Source organism: Hemitrygon akajei, chromosome 18, assembly GCF_048418815.1.
Source record: "Hemitrygon akajei chromosome 18, sHemAka1.3, whole genome shotgun sequence".
Taxonomy (NCBI): Eukaryota; Metazoa; Chordata; class Chondrichthyes; order Myliobatiformes; family Dasyatidae; genus Hemitrygon; species Hemitrygon akajei.
The window spans coordinates 6,836,930-6,852,988 of record NC_133141.1 but is presented as its reverse complement, the minus strand read 5'-3'; the positions used below and the strand labels follow the sequence as shown (position 1 = coordinate 6,852,988).

The following is a 16,059-nucleotide window of genomic DNA, read 5'->3' as shown; positions in this document are numbered from 1 at the left end:
CGAAAACGAGTTTGATTCTGCTCAGAAATAGTTGAATTTCTTGCCCATCAACTCTGGTAAAAGACCTTGTGATATGGTCGGGTTTTAAATGGGTAGCGTTAGATATAGAAAGCGCGCACAGTCGGCTCTGGGTTGTATACAAACTGGCAGAAATAATCCTTACGATTTGAATCTGAAGTTGCTACCTACCCAAGGCCGGAACTGGGATCTGAGTTGTCTGAACTAACATTCAACAATTAGTTTTATCATTGCTTGCCAGCTTTTCACTTTTTCTTTGCAGGAGTTAGAAATTTATCAGCATAAGGGAACACGACCAACGAATCTGGCCAGATATCGTGCCCAGGGCAATTTATTATAATGTAAAGATACTTGAAATTTATAATTACGGGGGATCTGGCATATCCACACACAAGGAAATTTGCATCTGCTAAATGACAGTTTATGGGATCTTAGGCGGGAGAATCGTTTTGAGCTGTGTTCGGAAATACCGGGTAACATAAGTTCTAAGATGTAGGGTGCACAAACTGTAGCTACTTGGTGCTTAAGGATCCCGGGTCTGCTCTGCTCGCTTGTTTTTAAAACAATGGGTTACCCTGCGAAATCCTGTCCTGTCCATTTTTTCTTCTGCTTCTGTCTTCTCGAAAGTCAGTACCTATATATTTACTTCTAAAGGACGAAGGATTTGTTCATTTCTAACTCAGCTACGGGAATATTTTAAATGTTTATTCTCCCCCCCCCCAAAAAAAAAACATACTTCGAGAATTTATCAGACACGGGACACTGGGTCGCCCAGATCTGTCAACTGCTGTAAGCCTTTCATTCGATATGCTTTTGCTCATTCCAAATACATTTCCCATATTCGTTAACTCTGGGATGTCGGAACTGTTAGTGTGGGCGCGTCCGTACATTTATTTCATACAGAACATGACAAACAAAATTAAACGTCCCAATAAAAGCACCTCATTGTCTGTGAAAGGCCATCGAAAACCAGTCGACAGACTAGTGAACCTGTCAGGAAACAATTAAGTGGACAGAAATTACTTTTGGAGAAAAAATGCTGGAGAAAAAAACATATTCTAACACAGTCAAATAGTAATCGACACGTCTGGGATTCACATAATTTGAAGATTCTTGACATGTAGCTGAAATTAGACTGTTATTTTTAAATGAAATGGAGAGTAAATCATTTCGGGGTATCCAAGGCGCGATGCGTAAACCGTCAGACCTGGGACTGCACCTAAAGAGGTGATTCCGCCGCCCCTGCTTGTTGAAAACGAATAAATGGCAACAAATGTAATAAGTATGATCTAAGAATGCGGGCTCAAGCTTTTGTCTGTTTCTGCCTGAGAATGAATGTTTTAAATTTCTTAGATGAACTATTTTAACCAGCTCTAATCTTGTCCAGGTCTTTGGCTCTGGGGCATCAGTACTCGTCTCTCGGTTCCCAGCCCATCCTGTGCGGTAGCATCCCTGGTCTAGTCCCAAAGCAACTCCGCTTCTGCCGGAACTACATCGAGATCATGCCCAGTGTGGCCGAGGGGGTGAAGATCGGAATCCAAGAATGTCAACATCAATTCCGGGGCAGGAGATGGAACTGCACCACGGTCAATGATAACCTAGCTATCTTCGGGCCAGTTCTGGATAAAGGTATTTCAGTCTGACTCCCCCTAGCAAGATCAGAATTGGCAAGACATTAACACCTTGCAGTCGGTGGAGGGGCGGGGCGGGGTGGCGCGAAATTGAAAAGCAAGCAAGAGAAAAAAACTGTTGGAGGATCGGTAGCACACTGACACCAAACAAAATACAAAATACTTAAATAAAATTAACCAATCAGCTAAAATGTTAGAATAAACCTGTTCTCTTAAAACTAACTCATGATTAAACCATGAAAATAGGCGTTAATTCAAATAGCAGATGTAATAGGGAACGTTAGACTGATTTTTGTCTAATTACTGCACAGTTGTAACATTGTTTACTGTAAAAGGAACGATAGGTTAGCCAGTGCCACTAAAACGAGGAAATAACAGTTCTGAGCATTTCGTGCTGTGACCACTCTACATAATTAATGCTTGACATCAATTTCACAGACAATTTTAATGTTCTTTGAGATTAGAACAAGTTATGTGTGTTGCATTTGAAAATGAGAATAAGCGGTAAATAATCAATGATGGGTTAGTATCAATGATGAGGACTATTTTATGGACAATTGTGTGTAATATTTTCCTTATATACAGTTCCAAAGCCTCTGTCATCCCATTGCTGTTCTATCCATGACCCAGACTTTGCTAGGGATATAAGAGGAGTTTAAGAATCATTTCCATCTGCGGTGTGGAAGGAGCACCTGATGAATTGTGAATTCCCACAAATTGCTAGATAATTTGTGCCAAGAATCCCCATAATCTGGAATTCAGTGTTAAGTCAACTTCCCCATCAGTGCCAAGAATTACTGTTTTGATATTGCTGTTAAAACAATTCTACAGAATCTTCAGAAAGTTGAGGCAAATTTCTAACCTCGGTGAAATGTTGTTGACTTGGCACCCAAACTCCAAGAACCATAAAGTAAACAATTAAAACTGATCAGTCTCACTCCTGTAAGTTGTGATGTTCCCAGCAATCTTTATAAATGTAATATTACATTTTTCCTAATTTTCCTATTTTTTAATCCAATCTTTCCCTCTTTACATCTTCCATGGCCAACTGACTCCTAATGCATCATGTTTCCTTCTCTAGCATCTGCCTCTCCGTTTCCCTCAATCTAAGAAACCCACTATTTAATCTTTAAGCTCCTTCAGCTCAAATTTACCATCTTTTTGTCTAATATCAACTAACATAAGGGCAGGTAGCACATTGTTAAGGCATGGCTTGGAACATCTCACTCAAGTAATCTGTGTACAAACTTTGTGGTTGTATGGCAATAAGACTAAATCAAAACAGGCATCAGAATCTCCAAAAGCTACAAAATTTCTGATTAAATCATTCACCTAGTTCATCCAATCATTTTAGATTCAATTGAATCTGTGTGACAGTAGCTATGCTCAATCTAAGATGGTGCTAATTTCATTTTGCTGGGGCATGTTCATCACTACAATGGGAAGAATCATCACGTAACCGAGTATGAGCAGTGGAACTGCTAGATAAGGAAGCTCCAATGTGCATTTCAGTAGCTCAGGTAGTATCTAAGGAGAGGAATTAACAGTTGACATTTTGGGCCAAGATCCTTCATCAGGATGGTCCTGATATCCTGATGAAAGGTCTTGGCCCTAAACATCAACTGTTAATTCCGCTCCTTAGATGCTGCCTGACCTGCTGAGTTTCTCTACCATATCAAGTGTGTTATTCTTGATTCTAGCATCTGCAGAATCTCTTCTATTTCAAATGTGTATCTAGTTGGTCTTTTGTCATCCTGCTAATTACATGATCCAACTATAATGGCAGAGTTGACTAATCATAACAATTAATCTCCATCAGCTAGTTTACAATGGGCGCAGACACGCGGTGAGTTAAGCTCCCAGTGGTGGTGCATTTGGAACTTATATGTTCATAGTCACCTGCTCCTCCCAACCAAACTACATTTACCATATGTTGTGTCACAGATTATTCATACACTGTATCCAAAATTGTTACTTTCAAAGAGAAAGCTATCCAATTTACACTTAAATGACCAACATAACCAATATAAGGTACCCTTGACGCCACAGGGAGCCTGTTCCATAGATTGAGCATTTAATAACACAATGCATGCATTATTCAGATAATATTGTACCCATTTTCTAGGGTGAAATTTTACTTGGATTGTAACGTTTCTTGAAGGATTAAGCCTTGTTCTCCAAAGCTTCTAGTTTACTATCTTTATCTGTGTTCAAATCCTTTCATAGCCATGCTCTTCTCTGATCCTCTAACTCGCCCAGCCCAACAACTCTTTAAAATCTTTGACTTTAACTAAATTTAAATATTTGCACACCCCCCATTTCTTCACCCACTATAAGTAACCATACTTATATACATCTTGGTTTGTAGGTCTAAAAATCCATCCTTTTACTCATGTCCCTTCCTCATGCACAATCCTAGTTACACCAACCTCTAGCCAAGTTATTAATCACTCAACCGACTCAGTGTCATTTTCTTTGGCTCATTGTTAGCTTTTGAATGATTACACTTCTGTGAGGTAGTAGAAAAGATTGTAGTGCTGGAAATTAGAAATATTCAAACACCATATGCAGAGAGAGAAACAGAATTAACATCATAAGTTGAATTTTATTGCTGTTGTATTTAACCTTGTTCCATGATTAGCTGAGTCAGTGTTGTTTGGAACTATAATAAATAGAAACCATCCCACATTCAGGATTAAGAGTTATCTGAGATTTAGGGCCAGGATTATCATTGCTACTTCAATTCATAGTGCTCTTTCTTTTTATAAATCAAGGATTCTTAGCAGAGAGAAGTAGAAATACATTTACTCTGTCTCAGCAATACTGTTCCTAAGGGGTAATTTCATTATTCAAACTTGCAAAAAACACTTAGGATAGACCATAACTGAGATTTAAGTGGAAATATACATTTTGTTTTAATTTTTTAAATAATGTTTACTTTCACATTATAGAATCAATAAAACCTTCATTCAGTTTACTTTAAGGAATTATTGAAATAGTGATTACAGATTAATGGAATAGAGTTTTTAAAAACTAAAATGTTATTTCTAAATCAAGTTTGTCTGCATAGCCAACAACTGAAACAATATTTTAATGACAGTAATTATAGTCACCTGTAAAAAAGACTATATATAAAAGTTGGGAGTTTGGAGATTGGTTTAAGCTTCTTTAATTTTAAAATTGAACAAGCCAATAGCAGAAACAATATCCATATCACTGGATATCATCACAGTTGCAAAACCAAGAAGCCAAATTAAAATATTGTTGCTTGCTTGCATTGGACCTACAAACAGAAGCTAGAAGGGAAACGTGAGGAAGGTCAGGTTTAGGATTCTGGAGGAGGATAAAGTTGCATTGCAAAAATTGTAATTGGCTTTAACCACAACAAAGTGCGTGAGAGAGATTGTACATAATGTGTGCTAAATGCCTACGTGCAGCTATGAGAGTGCCTAAGGCATTAGAAGATTACATATAGCAATATATAGTGACAGTAGTTTTGCATACTGAACAGTTTTTGGGTGGTTTATGTTTTCATGCCTGGTTTATGTATAGTATTCTCTTTTATATATTTATAATACTGTTTAGGTATTCATGAGTTCAAGATTGAATTGATAACAAATTCAAAAGAATTTGTTGCAAACTCAGTATATAATGACTATTTAATGTACAGTATGATACACTAGAAGGGCAATAGGGTTTTCAGTCACATATTGTGTCTGCTATGCCTCCTGTTATTTATTTTATAGTCTCCAGTGTTGAACCGGCATACATTACATTATTAACAGAAACCTATATTAGATAAAATTACCATAAAATTTGCTCCACATGACCTTCTTTCCATTCTACTTCATCTCACATGACCAACATAACCTTTCATCTTTCTCTCTCATCCATTTCTCCACTTTCCCTTTACAGGCATCAATGTCATTTTCCATAATTGATTCACGTGATTAACACATAGCATTTTAGAATGCCTCAATGTATCTTTTGTTACATTGTTACAATGATATAATTGCAGTAATATTGGTAATAATGACAGGTCAGCTCTTATAATGTTACACTGGTGGTGTAATACATATAAATGTAGAGAGACACTTTGTTTAAATATCAACCCTCAGCTAGTATGGAAGTTAAAGGAATATTGCACAAATCTCTTAATTAATTGATGGTAATACAGTGGATTCCACTTATTGGGATACATGGGACCAGTACATTTTGGCCTAAGTAGCTGCCCCAATTAGCTGAAGTTTCATGGATATAGTTTAAAAAGGCAAGCTATGTTTAATTGAGTAACAAATTATGTATGTAAATGAATACAGAATAAATTAGAACACCACCAAAACTACTAGAGTACTATAAAACTGTGTATTAGTTCCTAATAGTTATCAATGGAGGAATTCATCCAGTATATGCTGTTGTGTTCTTATGATTGATGTAAATGAACAAAATCAGTGCAGATGCCTAGTGCAGATAATGGACTGCCTTCATTGCCTTCTTGCATGTAGTGTCTAACAGTCACACAAGTGCACATGACTGACACAATTTAGAAACGGTTGCATCCTCCAAATCTTTATTTTCATTGTAACATTCAAGATGCTTGGTGATAGCTTCAAATTCTTCATAGTTCTTAGCTTGCTGAAGTAGTGAAATTGTTTCATTTTCACTCCCAGTCATTTTTTTGTATCTCCATGCCTGAATGCCTGAAACCAGGGTGAGAAAAACTGTTCTGAATTGTCCTACTGTTTCTTTCTCACCAACTATCAGTGACAAAAATCACAGCTTTTTGAACGCAAACATATGCAATTGACGCTATTTGAAAACTGCTTGCTCTAAGAATGGTGTGGTGTCTAATGGCCACACAGCTGATGCTAGCTAGAAACTGTTGCATCCTCCAAATCTTCATGTTCATTGTAACATTCAAGATAATTGCGGATACTTTCAAATCCTTTGCAGTTCCTAACTCACTGAAGTAGTGAAATTGTTTAATTTTTACTCCCAGCCGTTTCTTGCATCTCCAAGCCTGAATGCTCGAAACCGGGGTGAGCAAAACAGTTCTGAATTGTCTAACTGCTTATTTCTCGCCAATTATCAGCGACAAAAATCACTGCTTTTTGAACGCAAGCACATGCAACTGACGCTATTTAAAAACTGCTCGCTCTAAGCACAGCGTAGTGTCTAATGGCTACATGATGTGCACGCAACTGATGCTAGCTAGAAACTGTTGCAGCCTCCAAATCTTTCTTTTCATTGTAACATTCAAGATGCTTGTTGATAGCTTCAAATTCTTCATAGTCCTCAGCTTGCTGAAGTAGTGAAATTGTTTCATTTTCACTCCCGGCTATTTCTTGCATCTCTCAGCCTGAATGCTTGAAACCGGGGTGAGCAAAACAGTTCTGAATTGTCTTACTGCTTATTTCTCACCAATTATCAGTGACAAAAATCACTCCTTTTTGAACGCAATCACATGAAACTGATGCTATTTAAAAACTTTCACTCTAAGCACGGTGTAGTGTTTAACATTCAGAAAATTGCACATGACTGACGCTAGTTAGAAACGTTCAGCTACAGTCATGGTGTTCCAAATAAACAAAGGGAATCCTGGCTATTTTCTTGATTAGTTTTTGTTCTTTAAAAGTTGTCACAAATAAGCAGCTTGCCCGATTTAACTGACGGCCCAACTAACCAGAATTCACTTTACCTCCAACTTTCACCCTGGAAGCTGCAATGTTTGGAAGGTATAGTCTATTGGGATATATAAGAATATACCATGATGAAAAATTATTTATATTTGCACAATTTACATATAGAGAAAGACCATATTGCATTGATTGATAAAATATTCTATAGGTTTAGCAACTCTCAATGAACTGATAAAAAAAGCATTTAATTAGTGTCATATCATGTGAATGAATTAGATTGAAACAATAATATACAATTCTCATCTCAATGTATAGACTACAAATTATTATCTGCTGTTCCTTGTGTCACTAGTTATTTATATTTTATTAACTCAGTAGTTTGAACATTTAGTCCAGTGGGTACTAATCATACGATATCAGCTGTGACTAACTGGTGGCATTCTTATCACTAAGCCAAAAGTTCATTAAGTTATCATCAACTTCCAGAGACTATCATATCAATAAATCCGTTTTTCCCAAGCAATATTGAGTGAGGTATCCACTCTTAAAAATGTGTCTTTTAGGTGAGGTTCAGATGATTGATGAATCCCAAAGGAAAGTCAAAGAGAAGTTCATTGTCCTATGGACAAAGACACATATGTGCAATGAAAAACTTACTTGTAGCAGCATCTCAGGCACACAGCATCGTATAAGCAGCATTCACAAGAAAAATATAAATTAAACATAAATTATACACAAGTTTTACAAGAAAGAACACAATTAGGTATGTCCTTGAAGAACAAGAGGGGAGTTTTTTCCTCATGTTCTGATCAGCATTTATAAAACATCAACATAAGTAAACTAGTTATTATTATATTGTCTGGTTGGGGCATTGCCATATGAAAATTGAATACTGGATTTCCTATATTTGGATTGTGGCTGCACTTCAAGATCATGTCATTAATGTTGGGATGCTCAAGTATTTCTTTCAAAAGAGATCCAACACTTCCTCGTCGTTGACATGTTCTTAAACAGTGTGTTACACTGACCATTCTCAGAATGAGTTAAAAAAATTCCTGCATATCAACATCCAGTATACACAATCTAAGGTTACTTTGAGTCTGCACAGATTTATCAGATAGACACGTACAAAATTTATGTGGCATTATACAAGGCTTGTTGAACAGAAGGGACTTTAGAAAGCACCAAAGGGAGAATAATTTGAAAATCAGTGTAAGATTCATTTTGCAGGTGGAATTCCAAACAAAGCAGACAAGAAGCTGCAGAGAGTTGAAATAATGAGGGGAAAGATTGGAAAATTTCCATAAGTCTGCCAGAACATGCAAAAGAAAAGTCCTGGGCGGGGACCTATACCGGAACTTTTATCTCTAAAATTGGTGAGCTGTATGCATAAAAATAAACAATCTTTTGGGTAATAATCAGTTGATAGATCATAGCAGCAGACCCTATCCAGTTTTATTGCTAAAACTACTTTGGTCTCTACACACCTGACTACCCCAGATAAGTTTACTAATTATCACCACATTTCTTTCATTGCTTGGCACCCTACCAAGATATGTGTCAGTTCTAGGAACATCCCACTGAACTGACAGCTCCCAATCTATCTGCCTCTGCACATTGCACATCTCCTATATTTTCAGCTGCCTGAGGCCATCTTTACTGAAACTGATATGCAGAGAGCATGAGATGAACTAGTGACTTCTTGCAGACTGATCAACAAGTAATAAATATATTACTGTTTTAAGGTTGCTTTAAAGGTAATTATTTATGGCTCAGTGGTAACGTTCTTGGCCTCTGAGTCAAGTCATGGATTAATGGTAGAGAAGATCCCAAACTAGGGAAAGATTAGGCTGGAGACACAAGAGATTACAGTTGCTGGAACCTGGATCAACAAACAAATCGCTGGAAGAACTCAGCAGGTCAGGCAGCATCTGTGGAGCGAAATGGACAGACAACATCCCTGGTCAAGATCCCTCAGGTGGGTTGAGTTAAACCAGAGACTAGGCAAAATGATCATGTGACAGGATCCAGTTTGTCCTGGGTAATAAGTTCTAGATATTTGAGAATCTATTGTAAGCCTAAAAACTGATGAATGCTGCTGTGGATTGCTGGATTTGTTGTGTAAAATTCTAATATAATAGTCTAAAACCTATCCATATACAGTTGTAATTTTATCTGTTATTACACTTAGTGGGATGTACAAACATGTTGGTTTTGAGATAAATCCGTGGGAAACTAATTACAAATGCTTGAAGAATTTAGAGGGGGTTTCTTCCTCTGCTATTTGAATAAGAGCCTTGATCCTTTTATTTAAAACATGTTAACACCTCTGTTAAAACTGGAGGCAGAAATCTCATACCCACCTTTGTAACTCCCACATTGTAGAATTAAGTCCTTGAGATATGCTTTTGGCTAATTTATTAGTTTTTGGAATACATCTCAATCCATACAGTACCAATCTGGCTTCCAAAGCAGGTTTTTGAGTTGTTACCTCTGTATTACACCATGGATTTATACTGCTCAAATTGGCTGTATTATGCACAACAGTCTTTTTGACTGCGGGCTCCCAGCATGAAGTCTCAGTGCATATGGGGCCGTCTCATAACAAGTGGATGAATGGGGAATCATAGCTAGCTCATCCATGGTGTTACTATAGATTTTCCTGATGAATGATACACTCAGTCAGAAGCACATATTCCAAATGCAGCCTCTCTGCACACTTATTATATTTTAAAACTTGTTTCCCAATGGACTATTGGTCTGGCAAGAGAGCTGACTCTGAGCCAGAAGTGACTCCCTTTAAAATGCCTTTAAGAGCAATAATACATTCATTGCATTTGATGACAATTTAGCAACCAGTGATCCTTCAGGACTGACTGACCTTCCATTCCTTTCCACCTGCCCCATAGTAACTTTTTTATCTTCCTCTGCATTCAGTTTTTTATCTTTCCATTTCCTCAGAAACTGATGCAATTCAACTATCATTTATTGACCTTTTACCCATTATTTAATATACTAGTGGTATCTTATACTTAATTTTGCAGTCATATCTCTTTAATTTAAAGTTATTCCTGAAACCACCTTGATCTTTCTTTTTGGCACTTGAAGGAAACAGTTGGTTCTACAGAACATGATGAACATGATGTAGCTAACCAGGAGATGACCACTTTGTTGAACCGAGAGAGACGTAATCTCCATCTAACCTTTATGTGGGAGTTCTTGATGCTAATACAGGCTACTTGTAATAAGCAAGTGCCAGAAAATGACCATCTCTCAGCTGTTAAATCATCATCTTGGGAGTGAACTACCACTGATCAGAAACATATGTGCACCAGAGCTAACTTTAACATGTCTGTGAGAGTGGGTGAGAGAGAGGCTATGCTATAACAAGTAGCTAACCTTCTGATTTCCCAAAGCTTTTACAAAGTACAAGTGAGAATCATGATGGAGATCTCTCCACTTGCTTGGATGAAGATAGTGCAGCAACACACAAGCAGCTTTGCAGTATCTTGATCAATGCAGCCTAAGAATTCAAACTTCCTACTCCACCACTGACACACTATAGCTGTGTTGCATTTACAAAATGCACAGTACAAAGGGTTCTATGACAATACTGATCAAACTCCAGTCTTCCATCTAGAAAGACAGGAGCAGGAGGCACAAACAATGATAACATCTTCCAGTACTCCTCATGGTCCCACAGCATAATAGGAAACACATAACCATTTCTTCTTAGTCACATTCTGCTTAAGGATACCAAGGGATTTCCTTCACCACAAGGACTTCCTCTGCTCATATATGCCACAAAGTCATAAAAATAGGATAAACATTAAACTGTATGCAGTATGGATTATGCATAAAGGAAAGAGGAGCAAAATAAGAATTGTATAATTCATTCTAATATTAATATCCCAGCTGTAGAACCTCTGTGATGTGTTAAGTTCAAGTCAGTGATTTGTTGGCATCTTAGTGTGTAACCACCTTGGAAGTCAATGTTGATAATATGATCTGTCAAATCAGCTAGCTCAGGGGTTCCCAACCTGGGGTCCACTGACCCCTTGCTTAATGGTATTGGCCCATGGCATAAAAAAGGTTAGGAACCCCTGAGCTAGCTTGAGAACGATGATATGAGGCAGTGAAATGTTGAGATACAGATTACAAACATCTTCAAAGCAAATATTGTTCTCCCTTTTGGTGTCCTGTGCAATGATCTGAAGAAGGTTTAGATAATAGCTTTCAATTCTCCATGACACTGAGGAATAGGAATAAGGTTATTCAGTGTGTGGCTACAGGATATGATCTTGAACCATATGAATATGATAGAGAGTTCCCATTCATTCCCCAAATGATCAACAGATGAGATAGCAATTAAGTTGGCTTAAAACCTTGGCTTAATTTGGCTTAAAACCTTCGATTAAGGAATGGGTTAAAAATCAGTCAAGGTTCTCCATATTAATCAATTTATACATGTGAAAGGAAAGGAAATACATTGCAAATCAATTCTCTTTCACAATTAAATAGCAAAATCAAAGACCATAAGACATAAAAGCAGTTAGGCCATTTGGACCATCATGTTTGCTCTGCTATTCCATCATGGTTGATTTATTTTTTTTCCCAACCCCAATTTCCTGCTTTCTCCCCCTAGCACTTGACACCCTTACTAATCAAGAATCTATCAACCTTTGCTTTAAATATACCCAATGACTCGGCCTCCACAGCCATTTGTGCTAAAGAATTCCACAGATACACCACCTTCTGGTGAAAGAAATTCCTCCTCTTCTCTGTTCTAAAGGGACATCCTTCTATTCCGAGGCTGTGCCCTCTGGTCCTAGACTCTCCCACTACTGGAAACATCCTCTCTATGTGTAATTTGTCTAGGGCTTTCAACATTTGACAAGTTTCAAGCAGGTGAGGTTTCCCTCATTCTTTTAAATTCCAGTGAGTACAGGCTCAGAGTAATCAAACATTTCATTTCTGGATCATTCTTGTGAGTACCCTTTGGACCTTTCCCAATACCAGCACATCCTTTCGTAGATATGGGGCCCAAAACTGCTCACATAACTGCCTTATAAACCCTCAGTATTACATCCTTGCTCCTATATTCTAGTTCTCTGGAAATAAATGTTAACATTGCATTTGCCTTCCTTACCACTGACTCAATCTGCAAATTAACTTTAGGAATCCTGCGCCAGAACTCCCAAGCTCCTTTGCACCTCTGATTTCTGAATTTGCTCCTTATTTAGAAAATAGCCTATGCTTTTATTCATTCTGCCAATGTGCATGACCATACACTTCCCTACACTATATTCCATCTGCCAAATCAAACAAAAACACTGCTGATGCTGGAAAACTGAAGCGAAACAGAAATTGGCCAAAACACTCAGCAGGTCAGGCAGCATCTAGCATTTCAGGTTGAATTTTGGATAGCTTGTCAGGTATGTCATGTAAGTTAAAACTCTTCCCATCAGCATTTCACAGTCCCAAACTTGGAGTAAAATATTCCATACACCACGGCAGCTGTTATGAAGGTATTGTTGCTTATATTGTTATATTTTGCCTGAGGTTAATTAATTCTGTGTGAGTTCACACAGAAATCTGATCATCTATAAATAGAGGCAATTGTCGTGTCATTAGCTGAATCCCAGCAGTGTAGCCTTTCTTTATTTTCAGATATAACTGTGTTAAACTTACTGGTGGTTTTGTACAAGGTCTGCACAGTTTTAAAAATTTGTCTCTATGTTGCAGTTTTGTTACACAGTGAAATGACTCTTTAAGCCACTGCAAATGGAATTAAGCTTCCATTACACATGTAGATCTGATCAGGTGGTCTCCCTTTCCGAATGAAAATTAAGGATCTACTTGCATTTGGTTCTGTAAGCAGTCAGCATGATAGAATTTTCACTAGCAGAGTAGCAAAGCTGTGCTAAATCCATGTAACAATAGATTGGTGCTGGCTATCAAGACAGGAAGACCAAGCCACTGCAGATTAAGGAAAAATATTAAGTGTGTACCTCAAAATAATAATGCAATAAAAAGTATACTTAATTTAACATTGTTGATAATTACCATTAATTGATAATTATTTTACCATTGATATAGTTTTTGCAAAAAAATTTCAAGATAATCACTCTGCTTAACATATGATATTCAAATTGGTTTCAGCTCCTCCAAATTAATAGCAGATAATCCTACTCAAGATGATAATTTTTTAGCAAACATATGGTTCAATATAGGTAATTTAACCTCAGTTAACTATTGCCAAGACAGTCCATGATTCAACATATCTGTGGCTAAAACTATAAATCCATGATTTTATCATCTTTGAACTGAACTTCTCTAAATGTCTTCCAGCCAGCCATCCATCTTCCAATCTCCATAAACATAGATACACACAAAACCTTTGTTGAACATATAATTTGGACCAAGTTACATTCATCCAGTAATCCTGTCTTTGTTGACCTGTACTGTTCCCTAGACTAACAATATCAAAGATTTAAAATTTTCATACTTGTGTTCAGTTTCCTCTGTAAGCTTCTCTTAAGTTCAGCATTCCTCCAATTCCAACTGTTGGTCTCTGTCTAATTTTTATTGCTTCGCCATTGGTGGCCCAGTATCTATTTCCTGGGTTGTGAAACACCCTCTTCATGAATATCTCCATCTCTGCACCTCTCTAACCCCAATGAGATTGACTATAAAGAAAAACCAACCCCAATGTAAGACTATTCTTAGAGGGTGCAAGGAGGTAATTTCAGGTGGAAACCATCTATACATATTGTGCATCACAATATGTAGTCATGGAATTTAAAGGCAAACTATATGATTAGAATCACTACACATTATACCCTGAACTGTCATGTTTGTCTGCTCTCAAGCACCAGGAAATTTTTGGAAAGTGTCAGCAAAACATACTAACACTTTGATAGTGCTCAAGTTGTATTTCACCAGGATTACTTAGTTTTAGACTTTTTTATAATCTCAATCAAAATGGGAACAAAGTAGCTGCATTTCATAAGTAAAGTGAAGATATTGGAAGCATTTGACCAGAAATTGCATCAAAGAGCTTCAATAAAATTGAAGTTAGTGGGGATCAAGGGAAACCTATCCAAATTCTAGAGTCAGACCAATCACATAAGAGATGATTATATGGTTGAAAGCCAATTACCAGAGCCCTAGGATATCACTGCAGGAGTTCCACAGGGAAATGCTCATTCAATTGCTTCTCAAATTCTCCTCCCTTCAAAAGGTAAATTCACTGACAATTCCACAATCTTTTTCCATTCATAGTTCCTCAGATAATGAAGTCCATATGTATCAAGACCAGAATAAAAATTGTCTTGAGCTGATATGCAGCTAGTAACATTCATACCATTCGAGTGACAAGTAATTACCACCTCTAGAAAGAGAATGTCTAATAACCTTCCAGAGGCATTCAATGGGATTAGCATAATCAAATCCACCAAGGTCAACATCCAGGAACAATACCACTGATCAACAACCTGACATCAAGTAATTACTTTGATTTAGTTGTTCCGAAGTGAGTGATTCATATCCCAACAATCTACACTTCGGATCAGTGCTGGATCCATTAAAAACCATAAAACACGACAAAATGGTACAACAGGGTGTTTGATTGGCTCTTCCCATCATCACTATCTATAACATACACTCCAGCAGCTTACTATGTTTTATTTAACAGTACTTCCTAAACCTGACCCATTCTCCTTCCCTCGTCAGCTACAGAAGCATGATGTGTGCCACATCTTTGCATCTCTTCATGAAATGTACCATTGTCTTCATTGTACTAAAGGATGTAATGCTAAGACTTTATGATTCTTTGGTCAGACCACACTTGTATTGCGAGCAGTTTTGGGCTCCTAATCTAAGAAAAGATGTGCTGGCATTGGAGAGGGTCCAGAGGAGGTTCTGGAAATGAAAGGGTTAACATATGAAGAGCACTTGATGGCTCTGGCCCTGTACTCACCGGAGTTTAGAAGAATAAGGTGGATCTCATGGAAACCAATCGAATATTGAAAGGTCTAGATAGAGTGGATGTGGAGAGGATGTTCCATATAGTGGGGGAGTCTAGGACCAGGGAGCACAGCTTCAGAATAGGGAACGTCCATTTAGAATGAAGACGAGGAGGAATTTCTTTAGCCAGAGGATGGTGAATCTGTGGAATTCATTGCCACAGGCGGTTGTGGAAGCCAAGTCATTGAGTATATTTAAAGCAGAGGTTGATAGGTTCTTGAGTAGTCAGGGTGCCAAAGGAGTTGAGAGGGATTTAAATCGGTCATGTTGGATGGCAGAGAAGACTCGATGGGCCAAATGACCTAATTCTGCTCCTATGTCCTATGGTCTTGAAAATGTTTCAACACTCTGTCATTGTAGAATTAAAATCCTGAAGCTACCTGGCTGACAGCACTGTGGGAGGACTTGCAGTGCTTCTGAAGACAATTTACCACCCAGCTTCTCGACAGTGACTAAAGTTGGCAATAAATCCTTTCAAGCCACACCCACATTCCCAAATGAACAAAAAAAAATTACTTTTAATTCCATAAGATTTTTGCAATAACTGTTTAATGTAGGTTATGGGGGATATTTGGAGAGGTTTAAGAATATGCTTTTAGAATGATCTGACACAATATGATATTGAGTTTGACTAATCAACAGAAACCTTATTCTAAAAGTGTTGAGACTTGTACGATGCCTCCAGACCAAAATTCTCTGGCACCCTGCCATTAATAAAGGTAGGATGTCACTTTGTAAAGTAG

General features: G+C 37.6%; 1 protein-coding gene across 3 annotated transcripts in view; it reads left to right on the top strand.

Moving 5' to 3' along the window:
* Positions 1-16,059, top strand: part of LOC140741049 (proto-oncogene Wnt-3) — a 56,871-nt gene that overhangs the window by 20,125 nt on the left and 20,687 nt on the right. For all 3 annotated transcript variants that reach the window (XM_073070711.1, XM_073070713.1, XM_073070712.1), the window contains exon 2: positions 1,406-1,647. In XM_073070711.1, coding sequence (XP_072926812.1) covers positions 1,406-1,647 — 242 coding nt within the window. The remainder of the gene's footprint in view (positions 1-1,405; positions 1,648-16,059) is intronic.